The sequence below is a fragment of the Podarcis tiliguerta genome, assembly GCF_965153285.1.
Source record: "Podarcis tiliguerta genome assembly, chromosome: 1".
Lineage (NCBI taxonomy): Eukaryota > Metazoa > Chordata > Lepidosauria > Squamata > Lacertidae > Podarcis > Podarcis tiliguerta.
The window spans coordinates 14,750,333-14,769,908 of NC_139534.1; the positions used below are offsets into that span (position 1 = coordinate 14,750,333).

At 42.9% G+C, this 19,576-nt stretch overlaps 1 protein-coding gene across 6 annotated transcripts in view; it reads left to right on the forward strand.

Moving 5' to 3' along the window:
- MYO1B (myosin IB) overlaps positions 1-19,576 on the forward strand; it is a 140,860-nt gene that overhangs the window by 110,935 nt on the left and 10,349 nt on the right. For 3 of the 6 annotated variants that reach the window (XM_083406583.1, XM_083406584.1, XM_083406585.1), the window contains exons 18-27: positions 1,198-1,398; positions 3,400-3,493; positions 5,116-5,265; positions 6,342-6,410; positions 7,668-7,754; positions 8,062-8,148; positions 11,470-11,556; positions 14,923-14,997; positions 15,704-15,838; positions 17,327-17,433. In XM_083406583.1, the coding sequence (XP_083262709.1) occupies positions 1,198-1,398; positions 3,400-3,493; positions 5,116-5,265; positions 6,342-6,410; positions 7,668-7,754; positions 8,062-8,148; positions 11,470-11,556; positions 14,923-14,997; positions 15,704-15,838; positions 17,327-17,433 (1,092 nt within the window). The remainder of the gene's footprint in view (positions 1-1,197; positions 1,399-3,399; positions 3,494-5,115; positions 5,266-6,341; positions 6,411-7,667; positions 7,755-8,061; positions 8,149-11,469; positions 11,557-14,922; positions 14,998-15,703; positions 15,839-17,326; positions 17,434-19,576) is intronic. The other 3 variants (XM_083406587.1, XM_083406588.1, XM_083406586.1) reach the window with 2 other exon arrangements.

A 19,576-nucleotide genomic window follows, 5' to 3' on the forward strand; every position in this document is an offset into this window, starting at 1 on the left:
CTTAATGTCCATCCAAGCTGTTACTTTATTTCCAACAGGGAGATTTGGGAGCAAGGGACTAAAAGTCTCTCTCACAGTTTGTGGCATTAGTTTTGGGTTCAGCGGATGAACGGAGAGACCTGATTTCAGATATATATTCTGCCGTAGCAGAAGAGCAAAGGTGGAAGGCCTTAGGATGATTTGAGTGGGAGATAGAAGGGTGGAAATTCTACCTAATCAATAGGATAGCTTCTGGAAAATGAAGGTGCTGGGACTGGTTCCCCATATGTCAGAGAGAATACATAAAAACCCACAGATCATATTAAAGCACAATGAGATTTATACACATGCTGGCTATGATGTCCCCAGACTGCTGGAGGGGTTATGGGTCAGTGGGGTACATGCATTCATCTGTGGTGGAAGTGCCCATATCTAGCAAGACTTTGGGATAAAGTACTCAAGGAGGATCAACACTACTGTGGGGCAAACAATTGTTAAAACACCAAAATCAATGTTATTTTCACCATTAGACTCTGAGGGAGGCGGTTGTAAGCTTGAACAGAATTACAAACCAGGAAGGTTAAAAATCACTTTTCCTGATTAGATTTATAACCTAATTTATAGACTAGTGATAGCACAACTCTGGAAGAGCAAAAGGACTCCTTATTTTATATCTCTGGTGCAGTGAACGTTACAGAGAAGCTTACACATCAAATCCATGTCATCAAGTGACAAGCAAAACAGGATGCCTTTTCGGGGCGTAGAATGAAGTAGTTCTATTTTGTATTCTAGTAAGACTGCAGCAGTACAAGGCTCTGAGCCCCAGGGCTTCTTTGGCAGGAAGGGCAGGATACAAATTTAATTAGTAAATAGGGACACTTGCAATTCAATATGCAGCTATTTGGAAAAATAATGAGCCAAGTGTCTCTGGAATTACCATAAGCCAAGTGTCTCTGGAATTACCATAAGTTAATGTTTATAATGTCTTAAGATCCATTGTCTGATGGATATGATAAGTGTGATTGCCTTCTATATTTAATCCATAATGGGAGAGAAGATTATGTTACCTGTTTTAGTCATTTATTGTTGTTTCTGTCTGAGACGGGCAAATGATTGCAGTCAATTGCATGTTAAACCAACCGAGTGGAAAAGAAATAGTTGTGCTTGCGTAGCAGAAATTATTGTGCAATATCTTAATGAATGTTCTTTTTCATGCAGATGCATTAAGCCCAATGACAAAAAAGCAGCACATATCTTCAACGAGGCTCTAGTTTGTCATCAGGTCCGGTATTTGGGTCTGCTGGAAAACGTTCGTGTCAGAAGGGCAGGATATGCGTTCAGGCAACCTTACGAGCCTTGTCTAGAAAGATATAAAATGCTTTGTAAACAGACATGGCCACACTGGAGAGGTCCTGCCAGGTAAGAGTTGTTAACTAATTAGTGCAGGTGTATTGGTGTGGCACTGTGGTGTAAACCACTGAGCCTTGGGCTTGCCAATCAGAAGGTCTGCGGTTCGAATCCCCGTGACGGGGTGAGCTCCCGTTGCTCAGTCCCTGCTCCTGCCAACCTAGCAGTTCAAAAGCACGTCAGAGTGCAAGTAGATAAATAGGTACCACTCTGGTGGGAAGGTAAACAGCGTTTCGGTGCGCTGCTCTGGTTTCGCCAGAAGCGGCTTAGTCATGCTGGCCACATGACCCAGAAAAGCTGTCTGTGGACAAACGCCAGCTCCCTTGGGCAGTAAAGCGAGATGAGTGCCGCAACCCCAGAGTTGTTTGCGACTGAACTGAACTGTCAGGGGTCCTTTTGCCTTTTTTTGGTCTTTATTTGGCTCAGCGCCAATTGCTTAACATGCCTATGGGATTGCATGCTCTTTCCAGCAAAAAACCCAACCTCTTAAGCCACACCCTATTAACTTCCCTGCTCTTTGCCCTTCCTGGATTTCAAAATGCTCTCAGGGAGCAAAACATGGTGCCATAATTTTGCATGTTGCTACAAAGGTTCTTCATATGAGCTGAAGGTATGCAAAATTGTGGCCTCTGCACCTGATTCTTGAGATTATCTTGCACATCATCTGTACAGCGCAGAGCCAGTTACAAAACTATCCCGTGGAGATGCGGTCCCAAGGAAATCATATTCAGTAAAAGGCATACAAGGATCGGACAACCATTGATTGAAGAACTATTGTATTGTTTCTATCAAAGCTCCTCTCACCTTTTTATCTGCATACCTTTCCCATTTTAAATTGCAGATTTATTTTGTCTTGTGGCAACCCTAATTAAAATTAAACATGGATTAACCTTTCAATTTCTGCTTTGTGTCTCTTTCACATGTTTTCCCCTCTATTCCACTCCATTTTGCTTCAATCTGCACGTTCTATAAATTAAATACATATTTTGTTACATTTAAACTGCCAAGAACTGTGAAATCTGTTTGGAGAGCTTAAGTTTGATTTGTACATAAGTTTGGGAGGTGGGGTTTAGGACATTTCCGCTACAGATTCACAAAGAGGTACCTTGGTTCTCAAACTTAATCGGTTCCAGAAGTCCGTTCCAAAACCAAAGCATTCCAAAACCAAGGCCCACTTTCCTAAAGAAAGTAATGCAAAACGTATTAATCCGTTCCAGGCTTTTAAAAACAACCCCTAAAACAGCAATTTAACATGAATTTTACTATCGAGACCATTGATCCATAAAATGAAAGCAATAATCAATGTACTGTACTATAAAATAAGACAGTATTGTAGATGATAAAAATTAAAATTAATTTTTTTTCTTACCTGCACTGATGATAGTCATTGTTTGGATGGGGGGCTTCTATCTATTCCCGCAGGCACACAATCAATCAGTAGCTGAACTGGGTTCCACACAGTCACAAAAACAAATTAACCCAAAAAGCCTCAAAAACAAAAATGCAAAATAAATAGCAAAATCAAAAGCACCAAACTTAATCTGTTCCAGAGGTCTGTTCGACTTCTGAAATGTTCGAAAACCTGGGTGCGGCTTCTGATTGGTGCAGGCGCCCAGGAAACAATAGCAGACAACCGCATCGGATGTTCAGATTCAAAAAATGTTTGAAAACTAGAACACTTACTTCCAGGTTTTCGGCGTTTGAGTACCAAGGTACCACGGTACCTCTGTTTAGAACATTGCTTTGTCAATTTCACAATCTGGCTGGAACTTTCTAATCCTTAATGACTTTATCAGAGCAGACATTTGTTATTTTGTACAGCATTTTCACATCTGAAGCACAAGTGTTTGCAAACAGAATAGGTAGCAATTACTGGTCTTTTGTTTTTTTTAAGTGCCTATGCTAAAGCAGAGTTTTCCCTTTAATAATATGATTATTGTATTCTCAGCCTGTGTAAGAGGTGCTGCTTTTGAGAGAGAGGGGTAAATCGCTTCCATTTGTTTTCTGTTGTAGAGCTGGTGTAGAGGTATTGTTCAGTGAGCTGGAAGTCCCTGAAGAAGAATATTCCTTGGGAAGATCAAAAATATTCATCCGCAACCCAAGAACAGTATGTGAACCAATTTTTCTTCCAATACAGCAAAGGCATCTTAAGTACATTTGTCTCTTTCCTCCTGCTCCTCCTCTTTCTTTACAAGATATCAAGAGTTTTAAGGCCAAATTCAGATTGTTAGGTGATGGAGGGCTAAAGCTTAGGTTTTGGAAAGAAGAGGGAAATAAATTTAATCCAGCGTATTTTTTTACTTGTCACCGTGACATTCCATCTAACAATTGTATCACGCATTCCTCAAAAAGTTGGTTTTGTGTGGGCCTCGGTTGCAGACAAAAAAGCAGCTTGTTAAAGTTCATTGGTTGCATTCCACCTTCGCTCCCTAGCTGTATTTTGACATCACAACAACTCTTAGTCCCGGCTAAATGACAGAATAGGAATGGACAATATGGCAACACTTACAGTTTATGAACCGACTGCTTACAGACGTAGACTTTGTTTGGATAAATGTGACAACATTTGGAATGTAGTAGGCTATTAAAAGCTACATATGTATTAGGATAATAACACTATCAATTTATATAAGAATATATGGGAGAATATTACATTGGGTTTTCTCGGCTGCGGCTCCAATCTGGTGGAACGCTCTGTCACAAGAGACTAGGGCCCTGCGGGACCTGACATCTTTCCGCAAGGCCTGCAAGACAGAGTTGTTCTACCAGGCCTTTGGTCAGGGCCCAGCCTGACTCCCTCCTCTGGCAACCTGCACAGAATTTTGCTTAACGGTTGCCATTAATTTGATTTTAATTAATTTTTATAATGAAATGTTTTTAGAATGTTGGATTATTTGATTGTTTGATTATTTGATTGTTACTAGCCGCCCTGAGCCCGGCTTTGGCTGGGGAGGGTGGGATATAAATAAAATTTTTATTATTATTATTATTATTGCATTTTTGTATATATAAATTTCTTATACACAACTCTGCTCTTTTTTTAACCTAACTTTCCCCCTCTTTATCACTTTATTTCTTTATAATTGAAATTCTTTCAATAAAATATCAGTGTTTTTTTTTTAAGTATAGGAATGGATTGTTCCTAGTTTGAATTGCAGCTGGGGAATGCCCTTTCTGAATGCAGTCCCATGTAAAACTCATTGCAGGCAAAAAGCTAGTACATCAGTGAGAGGTTCAAGCTTGCTCCCTGCAGAATTGGTTTTTCTCATGAGGATTTTTGTTTTTAAACATTGGGGGCGTTTAAAATATAATCTCTCCACCCACATTGTCAATCGGTGCAGTCCGTTGTACCACCTCTGGTCTCTGATACCTCACTGCCACCTCATTCTGCTGTGTGCGTGTGCAAAATCTAAAATAACTTAGGTGTCAAACATTTTACTCTTTCTTTTTGTTAAGTTGTGGGCGAACATATCAGACGACACAGCGATTCTTCAAACAGCTCTTGTTTATTCAGAGGCCAGAACAGAACTTAGCTGAAGGGCTCAGTCAGCCTGCGTATATAGAGCTCCAGTACAACGTTACTGTAGCAACTTTCTAAAACTATCCAATCACTGAACGTCACTTTCGATCCTTCATTTGCATAACTATCTACAGTATCCCCCTGCTGGCCCAGGATGTACATAACACTTCTCGTTTCTCTCTCCTGCCCCAACCCCCCCCCCCCAATAGCTCTTCAAATTAGAAGATCTAAGAAAACAGCGCCTTGAGGATTTGGCTACCCTGATCCAGAAGATCTACAGGGGCTGGAAGTGTCGCACACGTTTTCTTCTCATGAAAAGGAGTCAGATTGTGATTGCTGCTTGGTACAGGAGATATGCAGTAAGAAAATATTATATGTGGGGCTTTTTAAATCCTGTCCCTTCTCAAGAGTTCGGTGCAGTTAGCAATACTTAGCAAAAAATAAAAATAAAAATTGTGACATCTGTGGTTAAACTAAAGTACCCAGTGAAATTTTAAAAAATGGCTGTAAACTCAGAACTGTGCCCTGCTTTTGTAGTGAGTATTCTTGGAAAATGCTCAGGTTTGGATGTTGGTAAGTCTTGCCACAGCTTTGTAATCTTAAAGCAATTAGTTGAGGTATGCGTCTTAGAGTACCCTTGGTTGGTCTCAATGTGCACTTTTAATTCAGTTTGAAAAGCCATAGAAACAGCAGTAGAGCTCTTGGATCCAAAGCAGACGTAGTATGGTTTGCTGCCTTAATCCGGATTCAGGTTCCAAATGCCCAGTGAAACCATGTTTTTTCCCCTTTATTTGCTTGGCTAAAATATGTCTCCAGGTGACATGTATAAGGAGACGCCTTGTGAGCCGCGAGGCTGAGTTAATCAGAAACTGTCTTTAACCAGGTTTTGCTCATTGCCGACGTAACAGCCATGGTTTGCAAACCCGCTTCAAACCACGGTTTAAGGTGCTGGTTAGTGGCCAATTATTGACCATGGTTTAGTTATTTAGACACAATGCCTATTCACGGTTCAGCGCGTTGCTCTTAGAAGTGCAGTGTGTTTCTAGCAAGCAGGCTGTATCACTCACCGGGGCAGTCTCTACATAGCATGCATCCCTAATAGAACCAGTGTGGTGTAGTGGTTGAGAGCGGTAGTCTTGTAATCTGGGGAACCGGGTTCCCGTCTCCGCTCCTCCACATGCAGCTGCTGGGTGACCTTGGGCTAGTCACACTTCTTTGAAGTCTCTCAGCCCCACTCACCTCACAGAGTGTTTGTTGTGGGGGAGGAAGGGAAAGGAGAATGTTAGCCGCTTTGAGACTCCTTAAAAGGGAGTGAAAGGCGGGATATCAAATCCAAACTCTTCTTCTTCTTCAGTACAAAGTGTGTGTGTGACAAGCTGAGCATATTTCAGTTATGTAAAACTCTGACTCACTCTTGTTTAAATTTTCAATGCAGCAACAAAAGAAGTACCAGCGGATCAAGAGTTCTGCCATCGTGGTGCAGTCTTATATCAGAGGATGGAAGGTGAGAAAAAGTCAATTCAGCCCCTTGGGTTGTGACTACGTCATCCACGGCCAACGGCTGCTTCTCCTTGGTAGAGAAAAGGGGTACTTGTACCTGTGTTTCATTCCCAGATGTGTATTTGGACTCCTAGGTTGGTGCAGGGAAATAAAAGTGTTAAACCCTCGTTTGTTCACTTATTCTTACCTGCGAATCACACCCTGCCATTGGAAAACCTTGTTGTTTTTTAAAAGGATGTAATTAATGGATTTACTGCTTTGCGGTGTAGAAGCAATGGCTGGGGCAATGGACAAGCTGGACATGCGAGATTTAGGTCCAACCATAATGTTCTTTAAAAACAAGTAGGACTGCTTAGAATGTGCTGAAGGAGTCGAAAATAATAATCCAGTCAAGCAAAATGTGGTTTACCAGAATGCTGTTTGGATTATTCTTAAAATGATATTCTATTCCACCACCACCCCCAATTTTGTTTTATTTAACTTAAGCTTTCTCTAGAAAGCTTTTGCTGATGTATTTTGAAAACTTGAGTAATTGTGGCTTAAAATCCCAAGCCACCAGTAGAATTAGATGGGCCTAGGAAAACTTCCCTAAACAGGGCTGCCTTCAGATGTCTTCTAAAAGTCAGATAGTTGTTTATTTCCTTGACATCTGATGGGATGACGTTCCACAGGGTGGGTGCCACTACAGTGGTACCTCAGGTTAAGTACTTAATTCGTTCCGGAGGTCCATTCTTAACTTGAAACTGTTCTTAACCTGAAGCACCACTTTAGCTAATGGGGCCTCCTGCTGCTGCCACGCCGCTGGAGCACGATTTCTGTTCTCATCCTGAAGCAAAGTTCTTAATCTGAGGTAATGCTTCTGGGTTAGCGGAGTCTGTAACCTGAAGCGTCTGTAACCTGAAGCATATGTATCCCGAGGTACCACTGTACTGAGAAGGCCCTCTGCCTGGTTCCCTGTAACCTCACTTCTCACAGTGAGGGAACCGCCAGAAGGCCCTCGGAGCTGGACCTCAATGTCTGGGCTGAATGATGGGGGTGGAGACGCTCCTTCAGGTATACTGGACCAAGGCCGTTTAGGGCTTTAAAGGTCAGCACCAACACTTTGAATTGTGCTCGGAAACCTACTAGGGATGGAATAATAATGAAATGTTTGCCTTGTCTGGGAGTCTGAAGTGGGCAGGTGGGCATCAGATCACTCTGCTATCTTAGCTGTATTTTAAGCGCTAACTCTTCTTTGGCACGGGCTATCGCTGTTTCACAGGCTCGGAAGCTGCTTCGCGAACTCAGGCATCAGAAACGCTGTCAGGAAGCTGTTACGACTATTGCCGCTTATTGGCACGGAGCTCAGGTAAGAAAACACAAGCCGGCTTCTGTTTGTTTCCGAGCCGGCTACGTGGTACAAAGGTTGCCTTTCGATGGAAAGAGTGGCAGAAATGTTTTCAGCTGCTTACTTCACTTCACTTGAGTTTTCTGCACTCCCCTCACCCCACTCCAAGCTGTGCTTTTCAGTCTAAAAATCCAGGCACACACTTTTCGTTTATTCTGTGTGAAACGGCTTCCTTTCTGTCCATTGGGAAAACTGAAGCAAACTCTCTTCTTTTCTTTCCTTTGTCTCTTTCAAAACTTCCCGCAATTCATTTTCAAATGCACCGCAGGCGCGAAGGGAGCTGAGGCGGCTGAAGGAGGAGGCTAGGAATAAGCTTGCTATTGCTGTTATTTGGGCTTACTGGCTTGGATTAAAGGTACTACATGCAAGCGTCATGTGCCCCCTTCCCATATCCCACTCACTTTTTTTTAAAGCAAGAATTAATCATTTGTGCTGGCTTACTAAACATGAGCATGCCACTGCGATAGCCTTTCCTTTACATCTTTGCCCCACCTAAGCTGAAAAAAGTTCCATAAACTAAGAAAAAGTCCAAGCATGCCCAGCTGTTTAGCACTAATTGCTTGTTAACAAGCCATAAAGCATCTAGACTGAAAAAGGGGCTCTAAAATGTATTTAACTAAACTTGCATGTCTCAAAGCAAAGGCCCTTTTATTAGCATGCACATGCAGTAGTAATTTTATAGGTTCCCACGCTAAGAGCTGAGGCGGAAAAATGTTCTATTAATTAAATTCACAGCAGTGCACATAGGTTCTAACCCATGTCCTAATATTTCACAATTTGTGAGAAAGTGTTGGGTTTTGTTTTGTTTTTAATCCCAACAGAATTCTATGATCTAAATTTCTCATTTTTTATAGTAGAATAATAATAATAATAATAATAATAATAATAATAATAATAATAATAATAATAATAATTTATTATTTATACCCCACCCATCTGGCTGTGTTTGCCCAGCCACTCTGGGCGGCTTCCAACAAAACACTAAAATACAATAACCTATTAAACATTAAAAGCTTCCCTAAACAGGGCTGCCTTCAAATGTCTTCTAAAAGTTTGGTAGTTATTTTTCTCTTTGACATCTGGTGGGAGGGCGTTCCACAGGGCGGGCGCCACTACCGAGAAGGCCCTCTGCCTGGTTCCCTGTAACTTGGCTTCTCGCAGTGAGGGAACCGCCAGAAGGCCCTCAGAGCTGGACCTCAGTGTCCGGGCAGAACGAAAACATGAGAACGTATCAAATGTCAGTCCTACAGGTGTCAAAGGGCTCTTCAGGGTCCTCAGTGTGGTCCATTGCACCTTATCCCTTGGCGTTATTGAGCCATCTTCCAGTGGCCATCAAACTATACCTTTAGTTGCGCAAAGGGGCAAGCGTACTAATGGCTTGCTGCATGCCACCACATTGCGCTACCTGCAGGGTTTGGCAGCTCAGGGAGCGCTAGCGTAACTGGCAATTTGCTACCATTTGCAGCCAAGGTTCAGAACTGGGAACAGAAGCAGTCAGTAGACCGGGCATGTGAGAGATCAAGCAACCAATTAACACTAAATCCATTGCTTCTGGTAAATGAGCCCCTAGAGGGCCGTGGGAATTTGTGCCCCGGGCTATTTCGACTCATCTACCCATTGTACCCAAGGGGCGCATTGTTTGCCAAGTGTGAAAGGTGTAGGTGAGCGTGTTGGCCTCTAAAACTGGTGCTTGGTGCTGATCCCCAGCTGCATCTGAGCGCTATGTAAATCTAGAGAATACTTAAAATTATATATAACCCTTTAGGACTTTGGGAAGAATATTGCCGATATGATAATTGACATTAGTCATATCTAAAAAAAAATGACACAGGAAAATCCCAAGAGGAATAGTCATACCAAAAGTTTACAGAAGGCATGTCCGAAGTCCGTTTTGGGGCGCGAATCCGTTCTGCTGGTTGACTAAATCTTAAATCTGGTCCCTTCTGGCAGTATATGTCCTGCTCACTTTATCAAATCTGGCCCTACTTTTAAAAAGTTTGGGCACCCCTGGTTTACATTGAGCAACTGATTGCACAATATTGATAGAGAGAAAAGAAGAAAACGTGTGTTACGTAACAAAAGCTCCTCCCTAGAGAACGTTCTTTTGAAACCGTTGTTTCAACTATACTGAAGAGCCTTACCAAATGTGGCTGTACCTTAGGGAAGTAAATGCCACCTGGAATATCACTATTTGCTGCAGCTGTTTTTTAATTTTTTAATATTATTATTTGTATGGTAAAATGCTCCACTTAGGTGAAATGATTCAACTGTTTGGGCTTTAGTAGTGATATACCATAAAAAGTAGCTTGAGGGTTATAGGTTTAATTTGGAAAACCAAGCTGGTCTGTTTGTGATAGCTGGGATACTGTTAAAGTAAAGTAGCATTGAATCACGTCATGTGGTTGTTGGCCCCTTTGGAGTGGAAATTTACTTTAGGAAACAACTGGAAATTTTCCTGCAAGATAGCTTTGACTGATTTGTTTGAGGGAAAGTATTTTTAAAATAATAATAATAATAATAATAATAATAATAATAATAATAATAGGTGTTTGGTATGACCAGCCTCTTGATCCGTAGAATTTCAGATGTTTATTTGATTTGGTGATCAAATTGCTCAGGGCACCACCACCGCCATGTAATTCAAACAAAACAAAACAAAACACATACACACATCTTCCCAAAAACACTTTAGGCGTGAGGGGTTCATAAACTGAACCCATTCATGAGACAATCATCAATTGCTGACCATAAACAAAAATATCATTGAGAGTAAATTGATCATTGCTCGAACCCTAATGACACTGCAATTCCCTCCAACATTCGTATGCCATTTACTAAGAACTTAAATGCGCTTGTGTGAACTTCTATTTGAATACAGACTTAAGTAGCAGAGCATGCTTTTGTTACGGACTGCAAAATTTGCAAGACAAACATTCTGTGAGATGAACTAGGTATCAGTGCTGCAGGTGCATAACTACGGCTGCTGTTAGCGTAATGCTATACTCAAACAACCATTTGAACTCTGAAGATGCCTGTCCTCTACTAACCCTAAAATACCCAAAAGCAATAACAGAATCTCATGGCCATACAGAATGTATAGATCTTTAACATCCCTTTTTGTGTTACCCATTCCCTGTGTACTACACATACTGAAGTCATGGTGATGTGATGTTCATGTATGTTTCTGTGTGACATCAAAGAAGAAGCTCTTTTACAAGATTTTGGAAGAAAGCGCATTGACACCCAAAATTGTATAAGGCTGGCCTAAACTGGGGTCCTTAAGTACTTCATGTTCAGACCTTGGTATTTTAAGGGGACATGTCCTAATGTTTTACCTGGAATAACAACCCTTTGGGCTGCAACTGTGCAGAAAGTTTTCTGTTTAAAATTGAGAGCTATGCAGCATTTGCCAGACCTAACATGCCATATGAGAGTGCCAGAACCCAGGGAACTTTCGCCACTCTTACTTCTCTTACCTACTTTGGTGAAGCAGCGCTGAGGGGTCTGCTTGCACTTTCACCCTCTCTGCACCCTTTCATGCTGGGGTTCTAAAAGTTGCATACTGTTCTTCCATCTTCCTGTATTGGCTTGTTCTATCAGTGGGAGAATTCTGTTCCTGGTCATTGTGCTTACCTGCATCAGGCTGTCTCTGTGATTCACTGTCTAAACCTTTTAGGCTCGAAGGGAGTTGAAACGCTTGAAGGAAGAGGCTAGGCGTAAGCATGCTGTTGCAGTCATTTGGGCTTACTGGCTTGGATTAAAGGTACTCTCTTAAACGACTCCCTTATGTCAATAATGAACTCAATAAAAAGCGTGCTCTCTACTAACGCATAATCAACCTCTGGTGCTGTGAGATTGCTCTAGCAAGCATGATCTTTAAGGAAATTATTCCTTCCCATAGATTAGACTCTTAGAAACAAGCAAGCAAAATGGCGTTGCAGATTATGCCAGACAACTTTATGTGTGTGTGTGCTTTCAAATCTATGCAGCTGTTTCGAAAACATTGCTAATCTTACCAGCAGTGTGACTTATCAAAGGGATAATAAATTTTAACCAATAGGGGTGTCATTGCAGCTATTGACACCAGCTGGCATTGGCGACAATTCAAGTAATGGCAGACAATTCTTTTCTGAACCACCTTTGGCTGTTGTGTGACGATAGCTCTCTGCTTTTGTTGGTACATGATTGTCCAGAATTACTAAACGTTGAGTATGCTTAATTTTCCTTCTGATGAGGATGGATCCCTGCCGGCAAATGGATTGCACCCACATGGAGGGACTATTTGTGTGAGCGGATGCTTCCAGGGGATGGGGGCAAGACAGGAGGCTAGCTATGTGACCGCTGCAATTTCTGAGGCTGCAGCAAAACTCCTCCTGCCAAGGTCAAATTATGGCTTAGTGCAGGTGTGGAGGAACCCTCCAGATGTATAGTGGGAGCCGTTGATGCCTACAGGGTCCCCGAGCAGAGTTTGCAGGCAATTTGCAGCTTCCTGGTTCTTTGATGCGGCTGCATCATGCCGACCTGCGGCCGAGCCAGGTTCTCTCATCGCTGACCATGACCTGTAAGCAACTGAAACGAAGGCACATTTCTTAAAGGTGCAATCCCATTCCATTCAAATCAAGAAGGGGATTGCCACTGATCCTTTATATTTGTGTTACAAGTCAAATATATGAAGATGCTGTATATTCTTGCTGCTTTTTGCAGCGTCGGAGCATGTGCCTGCGCTGCCCAGGGCGGGCGCGCTCCCGAGGGGCGTGGGGCGCAGAGGGTGCCCTCCCAGGCGCAGGATACTGCTCGGGTGCATGGAGCGGCGCACCCACAGCGGTAGAGCGAGCCACTCATGGCGGACATTCAGCACACCGCCCGCCCACGACTCGCAAGCTTCCCCCAGCGGTCAAGGGAAGGGGGGAAGGCAGCCTGCAGAGCAGCGCAGCTCCCCCCTTCCCCTGATGGCTTGGGGTAGGCTTGGGAGTCGCTGGCGGTGCGCCAAATGCCACACCCCCCTCAGCGAAGACACGTGGGGCGATCCGCCCCCACCACACCCCTCTTCCTTTGCCCCTGGCCGTTTGTTAACCAGACAAAGATCAGAGCAAGTCATGCTTGATGTGGTTCTGCTCTCTCTTTCCCTGTGTACATGATTTTGAAAAACTAAATGAATCTTATAGATGCTACAGTTCAGCTGTTTCCTAAGAGCTGCCCTTTCTGAATATCTAGAAATCAAACACATATGATACGGTGTATGTGTGTGTGTGTGTGTTCTCCATTTTATTAAGGACCTGATAATGTCAGGTGGGGATAATGAGGACTTCTTCTCAATCTGTGTTTGGGTCGTACCACTTCAGACACCCCTGACTGAATGCTTCTCTACCAAACATTAGTATGCACAAAGATAATAGGAACCAGCTGTCACTTCCTGCCTATGACCCAATGGAGCTCTCAGGAGGTTACGGAGCCTTGGCCAATGAGCAGTCGCAGGGGGGCAGCCAAGTTCTGGTTTTTTCCCCACCCTCCCCCCTTGCAAAATTACTGTGGATGCTTAAGCATTGCCATTTTACAAATAGCCCCTAACTGCATGGGAAAGTGTCTTACTTTGGTTCAGGAGGGTCCCTGGTGCTATAATTTCTAGTGTGGCTTGGAACTGCGTGGCAAAAAAAAGTGTCTTTGCTAGCCAGGGTGGGAGAGAGAGTATAGAAACCTCTGCTTTTTCTGGGGCTGCAATATAATTCCTAGTGCAAAGGTAGGAGTTGCACCTATTGCGACCCACCCTTAATGCCCCTAGCGCCGTGGTTCCCTATGTGGGGCTTCCCCCCCCCCACAAGGGGGGCCAGTTTGATTCTTAAGGGAGGCAATTAGAGAATGAGTTATTAACAGTGGATTGGCCTTTTAGGCTTCCTCCATGTGAATAGGAGTTCGCTTTTTGAATAATAAGAATTATATGTCATGGGGGGGGGGAATCAGGATTTTAGAGATGTGTAGGTGGGGCATAGGGACGCGGGTGGCGCTGTGGGTAAAAGCCTCAGCGCCTAGGGCTTGCCGATCGAAAGGTCGGCGGTTCGAATCCCCGCGGCGGGGTGCGCTCCCGTTGTTCAGTCCCAGCGCCTGCCAACCTAGCAGTTCGAAAGCACTCTCGGGTGCAAGTAGATAAATAGGGACCGCTTACTAGCGGGAAGGTAAACGGCGTTTCGGTGTGCGGCTCTGGCTCGCCAGAGCAGCGATGTCACGCTGACCACGTGGCCCGGAAGTGTCTCCGGACAGCGCTGGCCCCCGGCCTCTTGAGTGAGATGAGCGCACAACCCTAGAGTCTGTCAAAACTGGCCCGTACGGGCAGGGGTACCTTTACCTTTACCTTTTTTAGGTGGGGCATGGCCAAAAAAGGTTGGGAACCACTGCTGTAGTCTCAACCATGTTTTTCCTCTGACCTCACCCCCCCCACACACACTTGTATGTGAACCCCAAAAAGTTGCTTTCTATTTATTACTTACTTACTTCATAAAATGTATACACCGCTTGATTGTAAACAAAACCAAACAAAACCTCAAAGCGGTCTACAAAAGATAAAAGGGTAAAATCGAAAAAACTGGCAACCCCACTTTAAAACAAACCAACGTTAAAATACTTAAACAGATTCAAGTTGCCTCAACTTTCTAAGCATCTGCATAGGCTTGTCTAAACAGGAATGTTTTTAGCAGGTGCCAAAAAATTGTTTGCTTGATCTCAGTAGGCAGGGAGTTCCACAGTGTTAGATGCTGCCACACTAAATGATTGAGTTTTTACAAATGATGGAATGTGGCAATTGAATTCCAAAAGGTTCCCCACTTAGTATAGAGAGGAACATTCAATCATGTGAGTCCTTACCTGTAAACTGAACTGGTACCACCCAAACTCAGGTTTCCTGATAATAATAAACACATCCAGAAATGCTAAAGCCTCTTAAGTAGTTAATGAGGATTTTTATTTTGCCTGTGTTTACCCTAACTTTTTATATCTGGGGGGAACCTAGATTGTGGCCTTGCCTCTGCAGAACAACACTAAAAATTGTCTCCTTTGAATTTAGTGTACTACTTATGCTTATGAGAAGAAAACAAAAACAAAAACCTGAATGTTTACTCTTGAGTTTTTAATTTTTCAGGTCCGTAGAGAGTACAGGAAATTTTTCCGGGCCAACGCTGGAAGGAAGATCTACGAATTTATACTTCAGAAAATTGTACGTTTCCCTCCCTCCTTATACAATTACTGCAGCCAGTCATCATTCACCTGCAGCCACTCATCAGAAAAGAATAGCAAACACAATCATTATTTCTCAACATACATAAGATGGGCTGATGGGAGGAATACATAGTGCATAGAGAACAACACTGCTTTCTCTATTAATGTGTTTTGTTTTTTTAATTATCTGTGCTGCAGATGGCAAAGTAGACTGTGTTTAACCAAAAACAAAAAAGTTGCTCAGCTCCTCACAGCAGTGCCACAGAAAGAGCAGGAGTACACGAGCCCATGGCTTGCTGTGGCTTAGTCTTTCAATGTTAAACTGTGGTTTGGTGCCAGCGTTGAGAACCTTTGTTCTTCCAGATAATTGCTGAACTACAATTCCCATTCCCCTTGACTATTGGTCATGCTGGCTGGGATGAGTGGGAGGTGTAGTTCCGCAACTTCAGGAGGGGCCAAAGGTTCCCTACACATGGGTTAGTATCACATCAGAACCAGCTCATTGGCTTAGTAAAAAGTACGATGGTTTTACACTCAGTTGTTGCCAGCAGCGTAATATCTTTTTGTGTAAATGAAGCTGGATGTTGGTTTGACAGATTTTGCGAATAGGGAATGTGAATAGGGAAAGCCTGCTTGAATAAAAAAAAATTGATCATTTAAAAGCAAACCAAAAAACACAGGTTGCTTAATTCTTCTTACCATAGATGCAAAAGTATTTCTTGGAAATGAAGAATAAGATGCCTTCTTTATCGCCAATCGATAAAAACTGGCCAGCAAGGCCTTATCTCTTCTTGGATTCAACTCACAAGGAACTGAAGAGGATATTCCACTTGTGGAGGGTAACCATATGATAGAAGAGTTAATTGTATTTGTTTGCTTGTTTGTATTTTTATTTATAGTCTGTTCTACCTTCTGCTCTCAGGCACTCAAAGCAATTTAATGTACAATATAGTGTTTTGTTTTATTGTATGAAACATAAACATGAAGCATTGGAACATCGGAACAAATAAAATACGATAAAAGCCATTAATAAAGGACCAGGGGGACAAAACATGCAGTGCTCCTTATTTTTCATTAGAAGTGTCTCAGCAAAAATATATGTATTTCAGAGACTGTCAATAGTTTCAAATGGCATCAATCCAAAGAGACTGAAATTGCTCTTGGGTTTCATTTGTTAGTGGGGAGCTAACATTTCTCCCCGTGAAAAGGTGGTGGCTTTAATCTTCCTTAGTAGCGCCTGTACAGTCATCAATCTTGTGAGAGAAGGTAGCTGTTAAATTCTATTTACAGAAAGCTTAAAAGTGTGACTGCCTTACTGAACTCTAGCAAAGTCCAACTGGGAACTGTGCACACGTTATTTGGAATTTCCCAAACTGGTTGAAGTCAGGGGTTTCTGTTCTCTCTCCCTCTCTCCTCTTCCCTCCACAGTTTAGTTAAGTTGCTGAGGATGGCTGAATCAAAATGAGAAGCGTAAGCAACAGTTCTTGAAACGGCCCTCTGGGTGATTTCCATATTTCCCCATTAATCTACACTTTCCCCAGCCATTAGAATTTCCTTAAGCCTCGTATTCTGGCCTGTATGTTACTAATTAGTTTTATGAGGCAGATGTGTAATGATCGCTGTGGGCATATCTGTTCATCCTGCAAGATTTAGTCAGAGGAGTTATTTAAGAAGCAAAAGGTATAGGTAAAGGGACCCCTGACAGTCAAGTCCAGTCATGACCGACTCTGGGGTTGTGGCACTCATCTCGCTTTATTGGCCGAGGGAGCCGGCGTACAGCTTCCGGGTCATGTGGCCAGCATGACTAAGCCGCTTCTGGCAAACCAGAGCAGCGCATGGAAACACCGTTTACCTTCCCGCCGGAGTGGTACCTATTTATCTACTTGCACTTTGACGTGCTTTCAAATTGCTAGGTTGGCAGGAGCAGGGACCGAACAACGAGAGCTCACCCTGTCGTGGGGATTCGAACTGCCAACCTTCTGATCGGGAAGCCCTAGGCTCTGTGGTTTGAAACACAGCACCACCCCCATCCCAGATAATCAAATGGTGGCCAAGTAGAATACTTTTTTTTTTACATTTTGATGCCCTTCCTAGGTTGTCTTGTGATGAATGCGTGTTCACAGGGAAACAGGTAGAAAATGAGGTACTTCTTGTGGAGCTGATTGCTGCGTTTATGTAATTGCCTGTGGGATGTGACTGATTCAATCCAGAAATGCATTAAAATTGGCTTCTTATGCACAAAGGGAATAGCAATCCATGGCAGCTGCTCTTCCGGAGCCACTTTCAAAGAAAAGCTTTGTGATTCATCTGTAATGCTGTTTTTGTAGTGTAAAAAGTACCGGGACCAGTTCACAGACCAGAAGAAACTGGTTTATGAAGAAAAACTGGAAGCTAGCGAACTTTTCAAGGACAAGAAAGCTTTATACCCAGCCAGGTAATGAGCCGTTCGGAGGCCTATGCTGAGGCTGCAAGATTGAAATGACCTTATTTCATATAGATTGAGGGGAAATTTGCTAGGAAATCCTACTTATCTCTTCTAGCAGATGCTGCCCGTTGTAGGCTTTCACAACTTTGCTTATCTCCATGGACTTGCCCAGAGAGCTTATATTACATGGATTATTGGCTTAATAAAATATTTCTTCCAATGGCTTTACATCTGGAAAATTGAATCTAAGTTGGTTAAGCACACTGAACACGCCGCGTACAAGGCTATCGAATTTAGGTACTATGTAGGTTTCAAATGGATGTTACATAAAATCATAACATTTTTTTTAAAAAAACAACAACAACTTTATGCCCTTCCCCATTTTTCCCATGCCAAAGTGCAAGAGAGGGGATTATTGAAACCTAGGAATGAAGAAGCTTTCTAGGAGATGCCTCGTCATTTTAAAATTACACACTTCCCAGGAGTGTGTTGTGTTGTATGTGTTTGCATCTTTGTGAGGCCTGCCTGGTATCAGTCAGCAACTCGCACAAATATTCTGAAGAAGGGATTTATTTATTTTTTAAATTAAAACCTCGCATTCTAGGAAACCTCTGTGGGGAGCAGGGACTGATAGATTGTGGAAACTTAGATCCCTGCGTGATGACCGTGGAAAATTCAAGTTTCATGCTAGGGATTATTAGGGAAAGGATTGAAAATAAAACTGTCAATTCAGTGATGCCCTGGAAAAAGGCACAGAAAAAGGAGCAAGAAAGACCACAGCCATATACATTGAAGCTTCTAGTTTAGTTTACGGCGAAAAAGGGGCAACACAATAGTGGTTTATAAAGTTACATGTGGTTTGAAGGAATTTGAGCTTTCTCCTCTCGTAATCCAGATCTTGGGGGTCATCTGGTGAAAATTAATTAGTGGGTGATGCAGGAAAGGCGTAAGGAAGGACTATTTTGAACACAGCCCATAATTAACTTAAGACGTGTGTTTGGATACCACTCAGGTCTTTTTTTCACTTCGGTATTAAAACAAGCAGCCAAAGTTAAGTTCTTTATCTTATCAGTTTCTTAGACAGGTAGGAGCCGGTCGTCATATGTTTGGATGAATCTCAGGCAGCACTCCTTGTTCCAGACAGGGGTACACACAGTTCATATTGCTCCAGGGGTTGTAACACTGTCTGCATTCCTTTTTCCTTTGGAAGCGGGTGGGAGGGGGGAATCTAATGCAAAATGACGACAAAAAATTGTTTGGGAATCTTAATAAGTGTTGTAAGAAATGTCTTCTTTTTGTAATTAAATATATGTTGGGTGTCTGTTTTGTTAGGAGAGTCCTCTGACATAGTTGTGGATTAGACTCCTGGGCTACTTGGCTATAGGGCTATGTATTCCTCTCACTGGGTTTTGCTCTCAGGGTTTGTACTCCCGTCTCAGTTTCCCAGACGAGGAAATGTGTCTAAAGTAGCCAGAAGTGGTAATTGTTACATCACAAATACACATGTCACACACAACTGGATTTCCTGTGAGGCAAAGCTCTGAGGGGCAAAGGATTTTATTTTATTGCTCGTGCAGGGTCTTAATTTACCTACTGGTTATAATGTAGAGGCATGGCTCCCTTAATAGTAGGGGGAAATTGAATGTACAGGAAACCCAGAAATTCTTCTTCAGCCTAGGAAAATTCTGGGGGCTGAAAGTCTCATCATTCCTTTCAGGTTGACCATAGTGAGCTAGCAAAGTTATCTTCCAACCCTGTAATAATAGTGGTGATGATGATGTTGACGATAACAACAACAACAACAACAACTTTATTATTTATATGCGTCCCATCTGACTGGGTTCCCCCAGCCACTCTGGGCAGCTTCCAGCAAAATATAAAAAGCACACATAAGAGAACTTTGTCAGCATCTCCCATTAAACGCTCCCTAAACAGCTCAGGACCACAATACCTCAAGGACTGCCTCCCCACACATGAACCGACCCAGATCCTTGACCATAATCTGAGGCTATTCTTTGTGTGCCTCCTCCATGAGAGCTCCAGAGGGTGGCACCACAAGAAAGTGGCTCCCTGCTTGTGGGATGCTCTCCCCAGGCAGGTTTGCCTGGCACCTTCATTGCATGTCTTTAGGTGCCAGGTAAAAACATTCCCC